The sequence below is a fragment of the Coturnix japonica genome, chromosome 6, assembly GCF_001577835.2.
Source record: "Coturnix japonica isolate 7356 chromosome 6, Coturnix japonica 2.1, whole genome shotgun sequence".
Taxonomy (NCBI): domain Eukaryota; kingdom Metazoa; phylum Chordata; class Aves; order Galliformes; family Phasianidae; genus Coturnix; species Coturnix japonica.
This window is the reverse complement of record NC_029521.1, coordinates 93,119-109,646: the sequence shown is the minus strand read 5'-3', so window position 1 is coordinate 109,646 and position 16,528 is coordinate 93,119. Positions and strand designations below refer to the sequence as shown.

General features: G+C 39.3%; 1 protein-coding gene across 3 annotated transcripts in view; it reads left to right on the top strand.

Moving 5' to 3' along the window:
* PHYHIPL (phytanoyl-CoA 2-hydroxylase interacting protein like) overlaps positions 1-16,528 on the top strand; it is a 55,009-nt gene that overhangs the window by 36,558 nt on the left and 1,923 nt on the right. For all 3 annotated transcript variants that reach the window (XM_015865995.2, XM_015865994.2, XM_015865993.2), the window contains exons 2-4: positions 10,017-10,213; positions 13,546-13,720; positions 14,671-14,788. In XM_015865995.2, the coding sequence (XP_015721481.1) occupies positions 10,049-10,213; positions 13,546-13,720; positions 14,671-14,788 (458 nt within the window). In that variant the 5' untranslated portion in view covers positions 10,017-10,048. The remainder of the gene's footprint in view (positions 1-10,016; positions 10,214-13,545; positions 13,721-14,670; positions 14,789-16,528) is intronic.

The window sequence follows — 16,528 nt, the reverse complement described above, 5'->3', positions numbered from 1 at the left end:
TGATTTCTTTGAGCCTTGGCAGTTCTTGCTGCTGTCAAAAAGGGGAAACCTTAAAACTAGTTCAGTGTTACTTTTTTGTTCCTACAGAGTAAGGGGTAGTAACAGTTATCAGAGTTGCCCTCTAAGTTCCAAGTACAGAGTGGTATCTGGAGATTATTTCTTCAATAAGCCAGACGCAGCTGGCAACATTAGGCAGAGAAACGTGGTCTGAGGAATTCCCATGTTACGCTTTGTCTGTGAATATACTCTAGTTGGAAGAATTGTTTGCCAGAGGTATTCCATATGTTTATACATTTATTCTCTGAGCTGTTCTGTTATGTTTGAGAAAACTCTGAGTAGAAGTAAATTTGGATTCATTCAGTGTTAAAGGATTATCCTTTTTTTTTTTTTTTCTTTCTTGCTATTTGCTTCAACTTGTATCCAAAGACATATGTGCTTCAAAATCAGCTGGATGAAAAGATCTTTAAAGGCTCTTTCCATCTTGGGTAGCCATAACTACAAATACAACAAACATCAGTGGAGTGATTCATGCTGTGTCTCTGGTCCTTTTAATCTCAAGGAAATTATACATCAGTTTATGTAAACTAAGGAGTAAAATTAAGAATAGAGTATGTAGCAGGTTGTATTTCCATGCTATTTTTAAGGTATATCTGGTAACATAAAAATTGTGTACTTTTATGATGGAAGTTAAGCTGGTAACACTAGATAGTAGTAAACATGGATGATAAATTGCTAACCTCTAAGCTTTCAGTGTAGTATTTGCAGGAGTTGAAAGCCCCTATCTTCTCAAAAACTGCATTACATCAAGATTTTGTCGTTTGCTTGTGGGACACAGTGAAATTTTAGCCAGTGTCACATGTTCTCTGGTAACACAAGTGCCACCTTACCCTTCCCTAAAGGACAAATTTGAGCAGTAGGACTTCATGCATACAGTTTGTTGGAATTCTTTCAGCTCTGCCCTTAAGTAGACTTTGCTTTCTGTTCTCTCCCAGCTGGAGGCACCTGAAAGTGACCTCAGCTGCTCCTTGAGTGCAGGAAAGGCAGAATTAGGTCCTACATGTGAAAAATGAAATACTGATTCTCTTCCTTCTATTTTTGTATATTCTGTAATGCTCAGCTGCTTTCTGGGTTGGTTCCTTGAGCAAACCATCAGCAAACTACCTAGGCTGTCTGGTGAGGCTGTCAGTGCTAATTCAAGTGTGCAGTGCTTGAGATGAAAGCAGAAAGACCGTACAGTGAACCTAAATCCTTCAGTGCATCTTAGAACACTTCTTATATTTAGCTCATATGGTAAGGAGTGTGAATTGGGAAACATTACTTACAGTGCTTGTATATGTTCTAAATCCAAAACATGAAAAATAAATCTGACTGAATCATTTTTAAGTAACGTATCCAAGGAGACTTTGTTGACTTAGTGAATTTGTATTAGGTTGTGCAGCTATTCCTCTACAGGAAGTAATCTCATTTTATCTCAGCACAGTTACGATTGATTCCTTGTTACGATCCAACAATTATATGATAGCTGGGTGATAAGACTACAGAAGACTTTGTAAGAGAAACTATTTAACATGTCCAGCTCATATGTTTTATGTATTTAATAATAACTTGGGTGCTATTGAGGTCTGCAGATTCCCAGTGGATTTGAATCTGATTGTTCGGAGTTGTATATTTCTTTTAACTTAATTGTGTCAAGATTTCAGCTTGAGTTTTCTTCTGTTCATTTGGGCATCAAGGAACCTGCATGAGATGTCTGTTACAGATGCCATCAGGGCAGGAAAATGATGAGCTGGAGTCAAGTTTCCTCAACTTCACAATTCAATTACAATTACGTAACAATTCAAATCACAGTTAAACTGCATAAGCTGGCATAAAACAAAGTTGAACTCTATTCCTTACAAATGATTTATCCGTGTGAAAGGCAGGCAGCAATTACCAATGCTTTGAAGTAAAGAAATGCTCATTCATGCTGCAGGCTGCCAGCGGATCCAGTGAGTCACAAAAGCCCACTCGCACTGAGCACCCTGCTTTCTCAAGAAAAACAGTTTGTAAGATTGTGCCATGACTTCTTCCTGCTGCCCTTCAAGCAGTGAGTTTTGCCTTTCTCTGCAGGCTTCACTTTGCTTGAAAGGAATGTGAGTTCTAAATGAAAATTCTTGTACAATTGAGTCAGCTGTAGTTTTCAGACAAGCTGGCAGGTCAAAGAAAGCTCGTGTGAATATGAGGCTGCCTCTCCTTGCTAGACCTGAACTCACATGACCTGACTTAAGATAAGTAACACGTCTTTAGTTTTTGATTAAGATGCAGCTGCAGTAAATGGCACAAGTTGTTGCCAGTCAAATAAGAACAAGGTAAAATATGTATAAGTGTGAGGTTCTTAATAATCAGCTAATTGGTGTTTGTTTGTCTATCTGTTTTGCTCAGTGAAATGTGAAAGTAGAAATCATGTCCAAAAGGCCGCTTGTTTCTCTAATACACAATTAATATTAACAGCAGTAGAAGATTAAGGGCATTGCTTTGCCCTTGGTTACACTGTTAGACGAAGAGCATTGGAGCAATTAAACCAGTGACCTAGAGCAGTGTAACTTGGATAAGAATCTGTCCCTAAGCAATTTTTCCAGGGTCATATAGTCAGTGCCTTCACCTATTAGATCTGTTTTCTTTCATTGTTAGTCTTGGAGGCATGGGCTGTTCCACAGCCTCAGAGAGAACTCTACTTGTTTATTCATCAGAAGAGAAAAACCTCATATTCTAAGAAGCTCCAGATCCCTTCTTGCTCTGAAATCTATCCATATCAGAGGATTCTGTTACATCATGAGAAGCTTGAGAATGGATGAGTGTAATTTAGTAAATAATCACAAAAGGTAACTTCAGCTCTTGGCTTATGTGACACCCCCCCTCTCTAGTCAGTGAAAAGAACTAGGTTCCTTGGGGCAGAGTTAAATGAGCGAGCTAACTGTAGGTATTCAGACTGTCCAATTTAGGAAACTCTCTTTCTTGACTGAACAGAAAGTGAGCCTGAGGAGAGTGGTGTCCCAAGGCCTTTGCTGATAGTTTCTTCTAAGCATAGTAAAAATGAGTGTTTTCCATACTGGCACATCTTATCAGTAATGCCCATGAGCATCACTGCAGAAAATTAGTTTCAAATCTTCTACACATCAGACCTTAATTTTTAAATTAGAGGACCATCTTTTGCATAACATTTATTTAAGGTGTAATCTATGCTATTATGGCAGGAGTGAATGTTGTTCTTGCTTTTTCTTCAGTGCTTCATCTGTTGTCTTTAAGTGTCAGATAAATGATTGGGTTTTGTAATTTTTAAACTCAAAGAGGTGTATATAGCCCAACAAACCCACTTGTGAGAATTTTGAATCAATGCCAAAATTTATATTCCATATATTCCACAAAATTTTTTCTGCTACTAATTACAGTAACTTTTTCTTACAGTTGTACTTAATTTCCTGTTTAACTTGTTGCTGCATTCAGTGTCTGCTTAGAAAATGATAGTGCTATAAACCAATCCTGTAGTGCTGCTGGCTGTCCATTTTGTCATGCTTGCACCATGTATTAACATTGGTGTGAGTGGAAAACTTTGCACATTTGAGCAGAGTAAGCTCCTGAAGACCCATCAGCACAAGATCTCAACTATGTGATATTCAAGTGATTTCAACAAGGGCAAATGAGGATTTGATTTGAATAAGTATTCGGGCAGATGGCAAACCTTCAAGACTATGTTGAGTACTTTTCTTTCAGTTGCTGTACTGTACCTCTTGTCAGGTAGCAGCCGGATCAGCGAGCCTTCTTCATGCAAAGCGAGGCTGCCTGAAAATAGTGTTTTAGTCTGCTAGCTGACAGCAGGCAGTGAGAAACGAGGTTGGGGAGAGGTTGGAGCACTGCTCAGTAGGAGCTAAGAACTACACATTTGTTGCTGTCAGTTGCAGGATTGAGATATTGGTCTGCTCCTGATTTGTCACATGGGACCATTTGTAGAGCACATTTGTTCTCCATAGGAGGAAGAGTTGAGCCCTTTCTAAGAGATTTTTTTTTTCTTTTTTTTTGTCTGAGAGAAATTCCCTAATACAGAAACAAGAAAATGTGTGTTGCATTCACAAGTTCATTCAGCCTCCAGTTTCTGCCAGTGGCTAAGTAACACTTCAAGGAATAGCTCAGTGAACTGTACATTGTCACAGTTCTTCTATGGCATCAAGTGGACTGCAGTCAACTGTACTGAGGACTCATTTGTGCTCACAGTGTCTAGTTTTGTTCTTTTCATTTTGCAATGTATGCAGCAGTATTTCTGCTGAACATGGTGATGTAGATTAAGAGGAAAGAGCTAAATTATGCCTTGAGTTAAACCAAGTAATGAGAATCTAAATATACTTGAACATTTTGAGACCACTCTGTAAATATGTATATTACAGTTCTAAACTAGTAATGCTTGATTTTCAAAACTGTTCTTTAAATTTTGGATAGAGTAGTGCATGTCATCTTACTAGAAGATGCACAGCAGTAGTATATCAGACATGGGGAGGAAATGAGAAGAGTCAGAGATGTTTATCTCTATAACGGGATTTATTGAGGCAGGAATTGGTTTAATAAGGATGCTTACTTAGAAAATATTCTTAAATATGTTTAGATATATACAAAAAACTGTATTAGGAGTTAGTTTACCCGAATTCTGTGGGAGGGAGACATTGAGTAGCCTGAAACAATTTGCTCATTTTTTAACATGAAAAGATGCAGAACTAAGTGATGCACAAATGCTACTTATGTGGCTATGAGTAGGAAGTTGAACTCTGAAGTAGGATAGCCCTGCTGGAGAGTATCACTTACATGGCCTAAGAACTATCAGCCCATCTGAAGCTGACACCTCACAGAAAAACCTGCTACTATTGCTTGTTTCTTTTTAAAGACAGTGCAGGGCAGCCCTTCCTGCGGTGTCTTTTGTGTGACAGCAGCATAGATAACCCCCAAACTATCTGAACCAGCCTAGAGAACTTAGATTAATGTGGACCAGCGCTGTGGTGATGTGGCATGACGTCTGTTTCACTGGCTGTCTTCCCATTGCTGCTTGTGGAATATGAGTGACTTTGCTGTGCTTTTGGCATTCCCAGTTTTCTCACCTACCACAAAAAAATTGCAACAACTTAGAGGCTGCTTCGAGTTGCCTTAGCACAGACAGCTGTTGTTTGGATGAATGGAGCAATTGCCACTGCACTTAGGCTTTCTTTTCTGTAGTATCCTTTCAATCTTGTGCCACAGATTCATGTTGAAGTTGGTGTTTTTCAGTAGCTCAGCATGCTATGTAGGATACATTTTCTTTACTGTCTGTATAGTGGCCCAAAATGTTAAATTATCTTCAGTTTAATTATCTGGAAATTACCAGATTCCATGACTTTTAACACTGTGTTTGTGTGAAATCTTAGATGTATGAATTTCTGTTGGAAAACCAAACTGTGGTTTTGAGCACATGTATTTTGCAAAAGATTGTGGAGCCAAATTTTAAGAAACTACTGTCCCCAAGTAATTAGTTGTCATCTCCTCAGCTGGGAATGGGGTAGTGAACTTTTAGGACTTTTCAGTGTGGCTTAGAGCTGGAAAAGACTGGCTTGTAACTGGAAATAGCCATCACTAACAGGCATCATGTTGTTTGTGTTTTGTTTTAAATCTAGATCATATTAAGTGCAGAGTTTCATCCTCAGACAAAGAAACTTCTTAATAGCAAGTATTTAAATGGAGGGACGAACATGAAATTTTCAAAGCATAACTTGATAGCCTAAAATGCTTTATTGGTTTTTACTGATCTTTTTGGAGTGTGTTGTCAAAGATTCAGAGCAGTGATGTTGGCATTCTCAGGAGAAGCACAATAGTGATTTTTTTGTGTGTGGCTGCTGCGAAAGTGTCAGAAATCCATGTTTCCCACAATGTGACTGTAAAGACAATAAAGATTTACCCATGAGTGCAAAGAAACCTGAAACCATGTGGCTTGATTTTGTCTGCACAACTGGAAGTCTTCCAGTGTAGTAAAAAATGAGGCATGTGTATTTTTACATGTTGAGTGGGATTCATAATGCCTTTAAGTAGAAACGTAAGTTGCACAATCACTGAACTGCTGCATGTTGCAGCTTGAGAGACAGAAGGAAAATGAATTAGCAGGAAACTGTCAACAGTCTTTAGGGCAAGGAAAAGCTGTTTCATCTCTTTCTTCTCTGTTGGCTGCTTTTCTGGTGTGCTTGAGTTCCATGATGTGTAAGGTCCATTTACATCACTTGAAAGATGTGTAACTCCGCTATTCCTTAGGACAGCTTTAGATCTGGTTGAGTATCTGTACTGTCTGTGATATCTCTGTAGAAGGAGACTCCACCACCCCTCTGGGCAGCCTGCTTCAATGCTCCCTCACTTTTTCCACAGTTCTTCCACTTGTTATTATGGAACTTCCTATGTTCAGTTTTTAGGCCATTACTCCTTGTCCTGTTGTTGCACACCACTGAGAAGAGCCTGGCCTCATCCATTTGCCTCCCACCTCCCTTTAGGTATTTATAAACGTTAATTAATCAATTACTGAAGGGAGAAAATGAGTTCAGCTGACCTTTCCTTCTTTTAATCTTTCTGAACTTAATGAGCATCATTGCAGCTGAATGAATATTTCACGAGTTTACTTCACACCTGAGTACGTGTAATTCCCCTCACTCTGCAATATTAGTAGTTTTATTTTCCTCTTGATGGGTGTCTATTATGTCATTATCAGTCACTTGCAAGTTCTGTTTTCTGTCCTGTCAGGATTTCTTTTGTGGATAACAAACAATTAGATTGTGAAATGAAGAATGAGCAGGCAAGTATTCTCTTGTCCTGCTGGAAAGTTCTGCATTTTTAGAGCTAAGCAAAAAGACTATTGGGAGTGCTCAGTAAATAACTCTTGGTGTCTGTGTCCCGGTTTTTCTTTACTGTCTTGCCACTGCTGCACATGTCATGGTTCAACTGCTTGTTTTGAGTGATGAGGCAAATAAAATTTAACAAAAATTAAACAAATAACTAAATAAACCTGTATCTTTTTAGCATGGACTTGGCAATTTCCAAGTCTTATCATTTGTCTCCAGTAAGGACAGATGAAAGCCGGGAATGTACAATGGGAATATTTTTGCCTTTTTTCCCCCCATTCAGAGATAATTTATGTAAGTAGAAGATATAATGAGGATACTAAATTAAGTGTGTCTATGTGTATATAAATAAAATCGGTTTGTTATCCATTTGCCAGCATTTTGGCTCAGCTGCAGCAGTGACTATCATGACTGCTTCAGAATTGATGAGACAATTTAACTTGTAATTTAACTCTGGATATGGTAGAGAGAGATAAGCCTGTGAATAGGACCGTAAAACATGAATCTCGCAGTTCTCCAGCTGATCTCAGTGAAGCTGGAGTTTTGTGTTTATTTGGCTTTGAAGAAATGGAATATCTTATGCTTCCAGTGTAACCTATGTACACTTGAGTGGTCTTTGACTTTTTTTTGTAAGGGTCAAGAATCACCGAGCCCTTTAGCTTATTGCTCATTATAAAAATAAGCTTTGTTTGTTTGTTAAAACTGAGGTGTTTCTGCTGTACACAGAGATTACATGCCTATGTTTTTTTGGCAGTGAAGAGCAGGTTTGTTTGGCTTCTAGCTCTTCTATAATTTTCTGCCTGAAAGAAACCAGAAAGCAGTGTTTCTATCAAGACCTGCAGTGGCATCCACTGTTTAAGCAACGTGAATGTGCAAAACAAAGCAGCCATTTTAATTGGAAGCCGATCTGTTTCCATTTGATATGAAGCTATTCAGAACAACATTTTCTATGCCACTTTTATTTTCAGTTTTTTGTGTGTTGTGATGTTCTGACAAAGGAAGATCAATTTATCCTCAGTGAAGTGGGAAGACAAATGACATGAAAGCAGATTGTTCTAAGTCATTTTCCATCTATTTGGCATCCTAACTGTACTAACTTCCTTTCAACTGGAATTTTGAATTCTTTAGGGCAAACGTATGCTACAAGGGCTGCTCCAAAAGTTATGCCTTCTGTTTTATTTGGCTGTATGGCAGTAGGGGTTGAACCTTCCCACCAATATGCCATTACTTTTTGTTCCTGTGTGACAGATGGCAGCAGAGGGGCAGTCTGACAAATGGTGTCTGGCATGGAAGTGTGTATGAAGAAAAGATGCCACACTGAATTCCTCCATGCTGAAAATTGCCACTCGCTGGCATTCATTCATGCTTGCTGGGTGTTTTTGGAGATGAAACAGTGGATGTGAATATGGTGAGGCTGTGGTTGGTGCATTTCAGCTGTGCTGATGAACGAGAAAGGCAAACCATATTCTAGATGGCCATGCACAGCTGTCACACCACTAAATGAAAGTGTGTCTTGGTTAGCTCATCTGGGCAAATCAGCTAATGGTGGTGCCTGCATTGAAAAGTAGTGCTTTGTAGCTGAGAATTGCTCCATCACATACTGCTCTTTGTGCTCTTTGTATTTGTTGTAGCTTTCGTGGAAGTAAAATAGGAGGCATTTCTTTTGGAGCAAGCTCTGTATTTTTGAGGAAGTTCAGCTGCTGTTTGACAACTTGGTAGTTTTCCTGTTTCCCAGTGTTTAGTTCTTTACTTGAGCCCATTATGAAGAAGAAATGTAGACATGCTTTCCAGTATGAAAACCAGTTCAAAGCACAAGAGAGAAGAAGGAGAGGAACAAATGTGTTAATTTGTTAGTCGGTTACATCTGTGCGTGAGGAAAGGTGATCCAGTACCTGCACGCACGGTCATTAGCAGTTTCCTGTACTGTCTTTCAGTAAACGTACTCAAACTATTCAATTCTTAAGTAAGGGAGGAGGTAAAAGGATCAGGAGCACAAATATCTAAACATGTGTATCAGATGCTTCCACTTATGGGTGTTCTTTTGCTCTTTGACAGTCATTAATATGTTCTGTAATCCTTTCTCATCTGTTGCTTTATATTTGCAATCAGTGCTGCTTTGCTTACCTCCTGAAGTTTAAACTGTCTTGACTGTTTATGATATGGCTGGAGCCCATCAATATAAAATATAGAAGCTCCATTTGAAGCAGACAAGCTACACATTAACATATCATGGATATATGGCTGTATATGTGCTCACATCATTATTTTGTTATTTGTTGTGCTGGAGCCTTGAGTTCAACCAGTTCACCAGGAGATCTGAGAACCTCAGCAGCATCACCCCCATCTTCTCCTTTAACTTTTTACCTGCTTCTTTCTCTGTTATCTTCTCTTTTATTTATTCACTTTTGACTCAAGCCTGATGTACTGCAAAACCCCCTCGTGTGTCTGAGTTTTAGTGATCATTGTATGCCCTGCAACAAGGTTGCCCTGGAACTAAAGGGAGACCTCATTTTGGAATCTACAAAGCCCACAGAAACTGCCATGTGTGTCACATAGGCAAATAAAATGGAGAGAAAACAGACAAGAATGTGACACTAGTATATGCATCCTTTTTACTATGGCTCACTAAAAGGACCATTGTGGTGATTGCTTGATTGTGAGGGGAAGTATTTTATAGGTGTGTATGCGCACACACCATCTGTATACCTTGAAGAGGCTGGTTTTACTTTGTACCCGAAAAATACTTTCAGGATGAATGTGAATTCTGTTTGTTCTTGTTTCTCTGTCAAGTATGGATAGGGCCATTATGTGAACTGTAGCGTACACTGGCGTCTTAACTATTGAAGAACTAGAAGGCTTCAGTTATTTCTCACTCTCAAAGTGTAACTACACACACAGTAGTTATGGTACTAACCAGTCTGTGAAGCCCACTTTGTGTTATTAGTACTTATTCAATATTTCTAATCACTGAAATTGAGGTTTCCATAACTGTGCCTTACTGTTACTTCTGAGTACCACCTGTGAGGTTTTGTGAAAGACTGTTCAGAGTTGTCATCGTATTGGACCACAGAAAAACAATGTTTAGTAGGCCTTTAAGTTAACTAACTAATGTAACTTAAATCATGCTTATTTTTTATGCAGGAAATAAATCACAAGACAGTGGGATTGCAGAGATGGAAGAACTTCCAGTCCCACACAACATCAAAATAAGTAACATCACATGTGATTCCTTCAAGATTTCTTGGGACATGGATTCTAAATCCAAGGACCGCATCACTCATTACTTCATTGATCTCAACAAGAAAGAGAACAAGAATTCCAATAAATTCAAACACAAGGTAATTTAAAAGTCAACGTGGACATATGTGGCTTTACATAGATGAATCTTGGTGTATCATTAGCCTTTCAAAAGCAGGTAATGGACATCTGGCCAAGTTGGGTTTAAGTTTATCTGACTGACAGTGTTTTTTTACTCAGGACACCTATGCCTCTACCATATATGTACATATATGTACATGCAAATACATTTGTTTCATAGGGAACTGAATATTACCTCTTCTACCTCATTTGGAACTTAAGCAGTTTTTTGAATCCATGCATTTACTTTAAGGCAGGAATTTTTATTCCTGACTAGTTCTTAGTAATTAATTAAACCATTTATGTATTCTGTGCTTGTCCATAATCAGTGACAGACTGATGAGAGCAACACGTCGTTTCAACAGAAGAGTCAAAAATTCTAATGCACTTCTAGGAAGGCTTCCAGCAATCTCAGTTTGTAGTGTTCAGTGCTGTGACCCAAATATTCATCTGGTCTCTTTCATCAAACCACTAATGCAGAGATATATCGAATATATTGCCAAGTCTATTGTTATCAAGTCCAGAAAAATTTGCTTCGATCTCAAAATAGTTCAAATACTGAGATGTTTTACAGAAATGGGATGGAAGAGGAAATTAAATGCCTCAACCATCTGCAAATAAAAAATATTTAAGTCTTAGCAAGATCTCTAGAAGATAAGGTTTGCTTTTGTTTGCACAAACAACCTTGGCAAACCATGTGTAACTGGGAGAGCTACATTAATATTTTATCCTTTCAGTGCTTTATCTTTTGGTGAATACATATTCAGCTTGTTTAGGGTGCATATTGTTTTATTATTTATGACAACAGACATCATATTTGGTAAGGAGGAGATTTGTAGTAATATGTGAATGCTAGAATTCTATTAAGACTGTATCCTTTTCTCGATGCAATTTCTACATGTTTCCAGTTTTGTGTTTTTTTTTTTAAATATTGAAGTATGATTATTTCCATGTGAAAAGTAGAGGAATGAGGCTCAGACATACAGCAAAACTAGAACAAGAATGGAGTGTTGAATTCCTGCATTGTGTCACATGAGCGGACTTGGCAAAGGGAGGGATAAGATGAAATAGGAGACTGAAAATTGAAATCTGCTTCTTTGGCATGGAAAATTAACGACAGAACAGGATCCTATTCCCAAAATGAGTGAGGTAGTGTGAGTGGTTTACCTTGCTGCTTAGTTATTCAGAGCTGGCAGGTTGTTCTTATTGTAGCCTAGGTACCTTTACTGTTGTGTATTTAGAAGCTGTGGTTGAGCAGTTGTCTGCAACTCCAGGTTCCTGACTGTCTTTGAGCTGGCTTGTAACTTCCTCTGCTCTTCTTTGGGGCCTCAGCTAGGAATAGAGGTCGAACACCTCACAAATAGGTATGCAGATAAAACAGAGATGCTTAATGCATGCTTTGCCTCCGTCTTCTACATCAGTGATGGACCTTGGGACTCTTGGATCCCCGAGTTGGAGGGCTGTGACTGCACTAATGATGAACTCCTAGCCAACCTCAAACTTGTGCAGGATTTGCTGCTCCAGCTGGATACGCCTAAGTCTATGGGGCACAATGAGGTTTACCACAGGTTACCCAAAGAGCTGGCTGATGTCATTGCAAGACCTCCTTCAGTTATTACACTCAGGAATCTGGAGAGTTCTCAGTAGCTGGAAGCTGGCAAACATTGTCCCAGTTCTCAAGAAAGGCAAGACCCTGGCATTTACAGGCCTGTTATTCTTAATCCTGGTAAAATTATGGAAAATATTATTATTTTTTCTTTAGAAGTCACTGAAGGACGCCTGAAAGACAGCGCTGTCATTGATCATGGCCAACACAAGGATCCACAGGATAGTGGTCACAGCACCTCAAGTTCAAGGAGCATTAGGACTCTCAGACATAGGGTTTGAATTTTGGGTGATCCTCTGTGGAACCAGGAGTTGCATTCAGTGGTCCTTGTGGGTTCCTTCTAATGAAGGATACTTAATGATTCTACAAACAGAAAAGAGATGAAAATGGAGAATATCCAGAGAACTTTATAAGTATTGCTTATGAAATGAATAACAAATTAAAAAGAGGAATAACAATGTTACGAAAAGCAATTTCCCCCCTTCCCCCCATGCTCTCCCTATATCCCATCCTATTCTCACCACCCAGCCACGCAAGAAAGAAACCTCTCAAAGTTATTTTGTGGCTCTGGCTTCTTCTGGTGCAGTTAGAAGAGCATTTGATGCACAGCTGGGAGGTAGAGCTTTGAGGCATGGCAGTACTAATGCTTTAATGTTGTTTGAACACTGACAAAACTAAACCAGGACTGTGTTACAGGCACAGACACTAGACTTCAGGTGGAGGCAGTTTTTATGGCAGCCAAAGAAAAGGCAACAGGAAGAATAACAATTGTTAACTGTAGCATCTGCTGACTGCATTACCATGGGTAGATGCAGTCCTGTGGGATGCTTTTACAATATAGTTTGAGGGTGGTAACTTAAAATATCACTCGGAGATTTTTATTTCTTTTTCCCCGTAATTTTTTTTATTTTTTAAACATTTATTTCAGTTTACAGATCTGAGTTCCTTACAGAGACAATTTCCTCCAAGATTTATGTTATTTTGAGAATTGACTAGCATTTATGTGGAAAGTTACATATGTCTAAAATATCTAAAATGTTTCCTTGTCACATGGCAGCCAGCCATCTTCCTGTTCTGTGCTGGCTGACAAATAGTCAGTAGGCATCATTTGTTGTTCTCTTTGGTGGTCTGAGCTTCAGAAACTGTTTCAAGAACAAGCAACTGTACTTCTATGTTGCTCTATCATGTCCTGCGCTGACAGAGCAAAACAGAAATCTGAAATGCATAAAGGAGCAAGAGGTGCAATGGTGAACACAGAACATCCAGCTGTATGTTTGGCTTGTTTCTGCCATTCTCTGTATATAAGGTTAATTTGAAATACGTGGAATTCATGAAGCTATACTGCAATGCGTTTGATTTTTCTCTTTTGATTTTGGAAGATACCAACAGCAGCAATATGCATGGATGTGATGAAAGCAGGAATTCTCTTTGGTTACGTTGACTGAAAGAAAAGCTTGGCAATGAGAGCACAAGAAGCTCTTCAGGTTAAGATGCCCTTATGCTCTGCTTGCACACTTAAGCAGACCATTGCCCTAGACCATCCTGTTCACTTTGCAGCACTAATGGACTGTAAGATGTAGCTAGTACTTACACAGAAGAGCCCAAGGAGGGCTGGGGGTTATGTTAGGAAGATGACAAAGGCATGGTGTGTTGGCTTGGTTGCTGTGCTGACTTTTTTGTCTTGTTTTGTTTTCTTGTTCCCATTAGGACGTACCCACTAAATTGGTGGCCAAAGCTGTTCCTTTGCCTATGACAGTCCGTGGGCACTGGTTCTTGAGCCCAAGAACAGAATACACAGTAGCAGTGCAGACCGCATCAAAGCAAGTTGATGGTGATTATGTTGTTTCAGAGTGGAGTGAAATCATTGAGTTTTGCACAGCAGGTAATGTTGCTGAGAAAACATACACCATAGGACATATGCAATTAAGGCCAGCTTTGCTGCATGAATGGATTAGCCATCTACCAGTGTGATGTAGCCTGGTGGGCTTATAATATTTACACTTGGAAACTGGAATGCTTGCTTTATGCTCTGTGTGCACTCAGGTTTGGTGTATTAATGAGAGAAAGAAGGAAGCTGTAGTCTCCCTTTGTTCTACAATAGCTTAGATGCCTTGAAGTGCTGTACCTGGTAACATTGCTTCTGCCAAACTAGGCAATGAGACTGGTGAACCAAAGTGGAGCTGGGCTGTTTGTGTGCCTCTTGCTGGCTACAAGCCATTTTGGAGATAAGAGAGTGGCAGATTGTTCAATACTTTCTTCTGCTCCCATTTCTCTGCATGCTCTGGAGCTTGAGCACCGCCACCAACCTGTTTTAAGGACCAGTGCATGTGCAGTGTGTTGGATGATGGCCACCAAGTAAAAACACGTCTACCTGTGTGAATGTTGAGAGCTGACACACGCTCTCTGTGAAGTCTGTTGGTTGAGATGCAGTTGAGGCTGGGTCCTAAGCAATCTATTTTTAGTTAAATGACTTCTAATTTGTTTGCAACCGTGTACACTGTTGGAAACAGTCAGTCAAACAATTCTGTCTGAAAGCAGGTCAATGCTCAGCTCCTCTGCATTTCCCAGATATATATTCCCTCTAACACAGATAATCCCCAGATGAAAGTGACTAAAGGCTTGTAAGGTATTCATGGGGAGGATCAAGCATGCATGCTCCTGCCATTTGCCTTTTGCTGCTGCTGGAAAATGGTGCTCGACTTGATAGTTATTTATAGCTGCTACACGATGTATGTTGCTAATGCTCAATTCCCAGTTATGTCTGTAGTTTTGGAGAGCATTGTGGTGGTTTTTTTTCCTCTCTCATACTAGCAGATTGTCTTTTCTTCTTAGATTATTCAAAAGTTCACTTAACACAGCTTTTGGAAAAAGCTGAAGTGATTGCAGGCCGTATGCTTAAACTGTCTGTATTTTATCGGAATCAGCACAAAGAATACTTCGATTATATCAGGTAAGAATGTAAACATATGCAAAATGGTTTGGCAAATTAAAGTAGTAATGAAAATTTGTAAGTGGAAGCAGCTGTGCTAAAGCTGGATCAGAATGTCTGTGTACTGCATTGCCTCTTCAGAAGGGAAAAAACAAAAGGTAACTCATTTCTTCCACCCTGCCTGGCTCAGCACTTAAATTAGGGAATAAAAGTTTTGTGGTTTAGAGCAGAAACTTGAGTATTCACAGGATCTCCACCCTTCTGTAGTCCCTGTGTTTTCATAGCAAAGTGTTTTAAAAACCAAGTTCTGCTGTTTGTATTAAGAAATTCAAGGAGAGCTGTGTAATAGTAGGAATTGTATGTATAGTTAGATATGAAATCCTGTGTGTAGACAAACACCTGTCTCACATATTAGCTCTCTGAATACATTTTTATGCCCAGATGGAGTAAATAGGGCTCTGAAATCCCAGCCATGATTTACAGATGATGCTTTCTTGGGGAGGAGGGATCTTTAGACAGTTTGAAAACACTGTTCTTCAGGTGGAATGAAGAAAGGGGATAGCTGGAGATAAGTTCCTTATTCCTGAATGGAGACAGTGTGATTTTGCATGCACAAACAGAAACATCATTACAGTAGAAAATACTTTTCAATGGAAGGAGTCAAAACTCATGTACTGGCTGAGCAGGAACAGTCACCACACAGCAGTAATCTGCTGTTAGAAGAACGTGGATGAGAGGTAAGCAACGTGACAACCTCTGTTTCAGAACTGATGATGATTCTTTGATGTATATTAAGAGGCCTGGGACTGCTTTTCTGCCACAATTACTGTATGTATGTATGTTTGTGTGTCATACTGTACAGAACTAAAATACCAGTATGTCCACCTTGAAAGAGCAGACTGCACCACTCTTGGAAATGTTTCAAATTGTAGTCATGAGTATGAAGGGGACACCAGGATTGTCTCGTATATTGAAGAGCGTGAAGTTTGCTCCTAGGAATTACTTTGTTGCATATAGTAAGAGAGCTGCTAACTCTGCGGAGATAGAGTGACTTGCATTTTCAGGTCTTTGAGGACCTACTCTATCTCTGGTGACATACTGAACTAGATACCACAAAAGAGTCCTCTACTGTTTCTGATTCTCATACAGTTTTACTTCCAGCTGTGTATCATAGTGCTTTTGTGTATCACATCCTTTTGTGTTCATAGGGCTTTGAACATTGCTAGTTTAATACAAGGAAAGACAAAATTTGTTCTTCTATTAGTGAGTTAGAGATGAGAGGCTGACTTTTGTTAGGTCAGTATGAAGCTAGGATACCTGTAACTATCCAACAGCAGTCTTTGATCAGAAATGTACCAGGCTAGACCTTCTGAATGTTGTGTTATAAACCCTAACCAAATGATTGTCGCACCATTCCTTCCAGTGGCCTTTGTGTTTTATAACTATTAAACAAGAATGAAAAAGCATATAGAGTAGCTCAAGTAGGAACAATAGCTAAAGCAGTAGCCCTGAAATGTAGGGTTGAGTTTTTTTATGTATCATGTTGCTGCTTCTTCCTTGAGCTGGAAGCACAGCGAAGTATCTCAGATCCCTGAGATGAGTGACCTATAAATAGTATAATTGGCCACTGGATGTCAGTATCTTGCCACAGAAATGAAACTGCAAGCCTTTTCCTGAGGTTGCAGAGATTGTGGTTATTAAAGCTGATTTTTTATTTTCCTTTTGCATTCATTTCAGTTGTAATATACCAACTGAACCCCA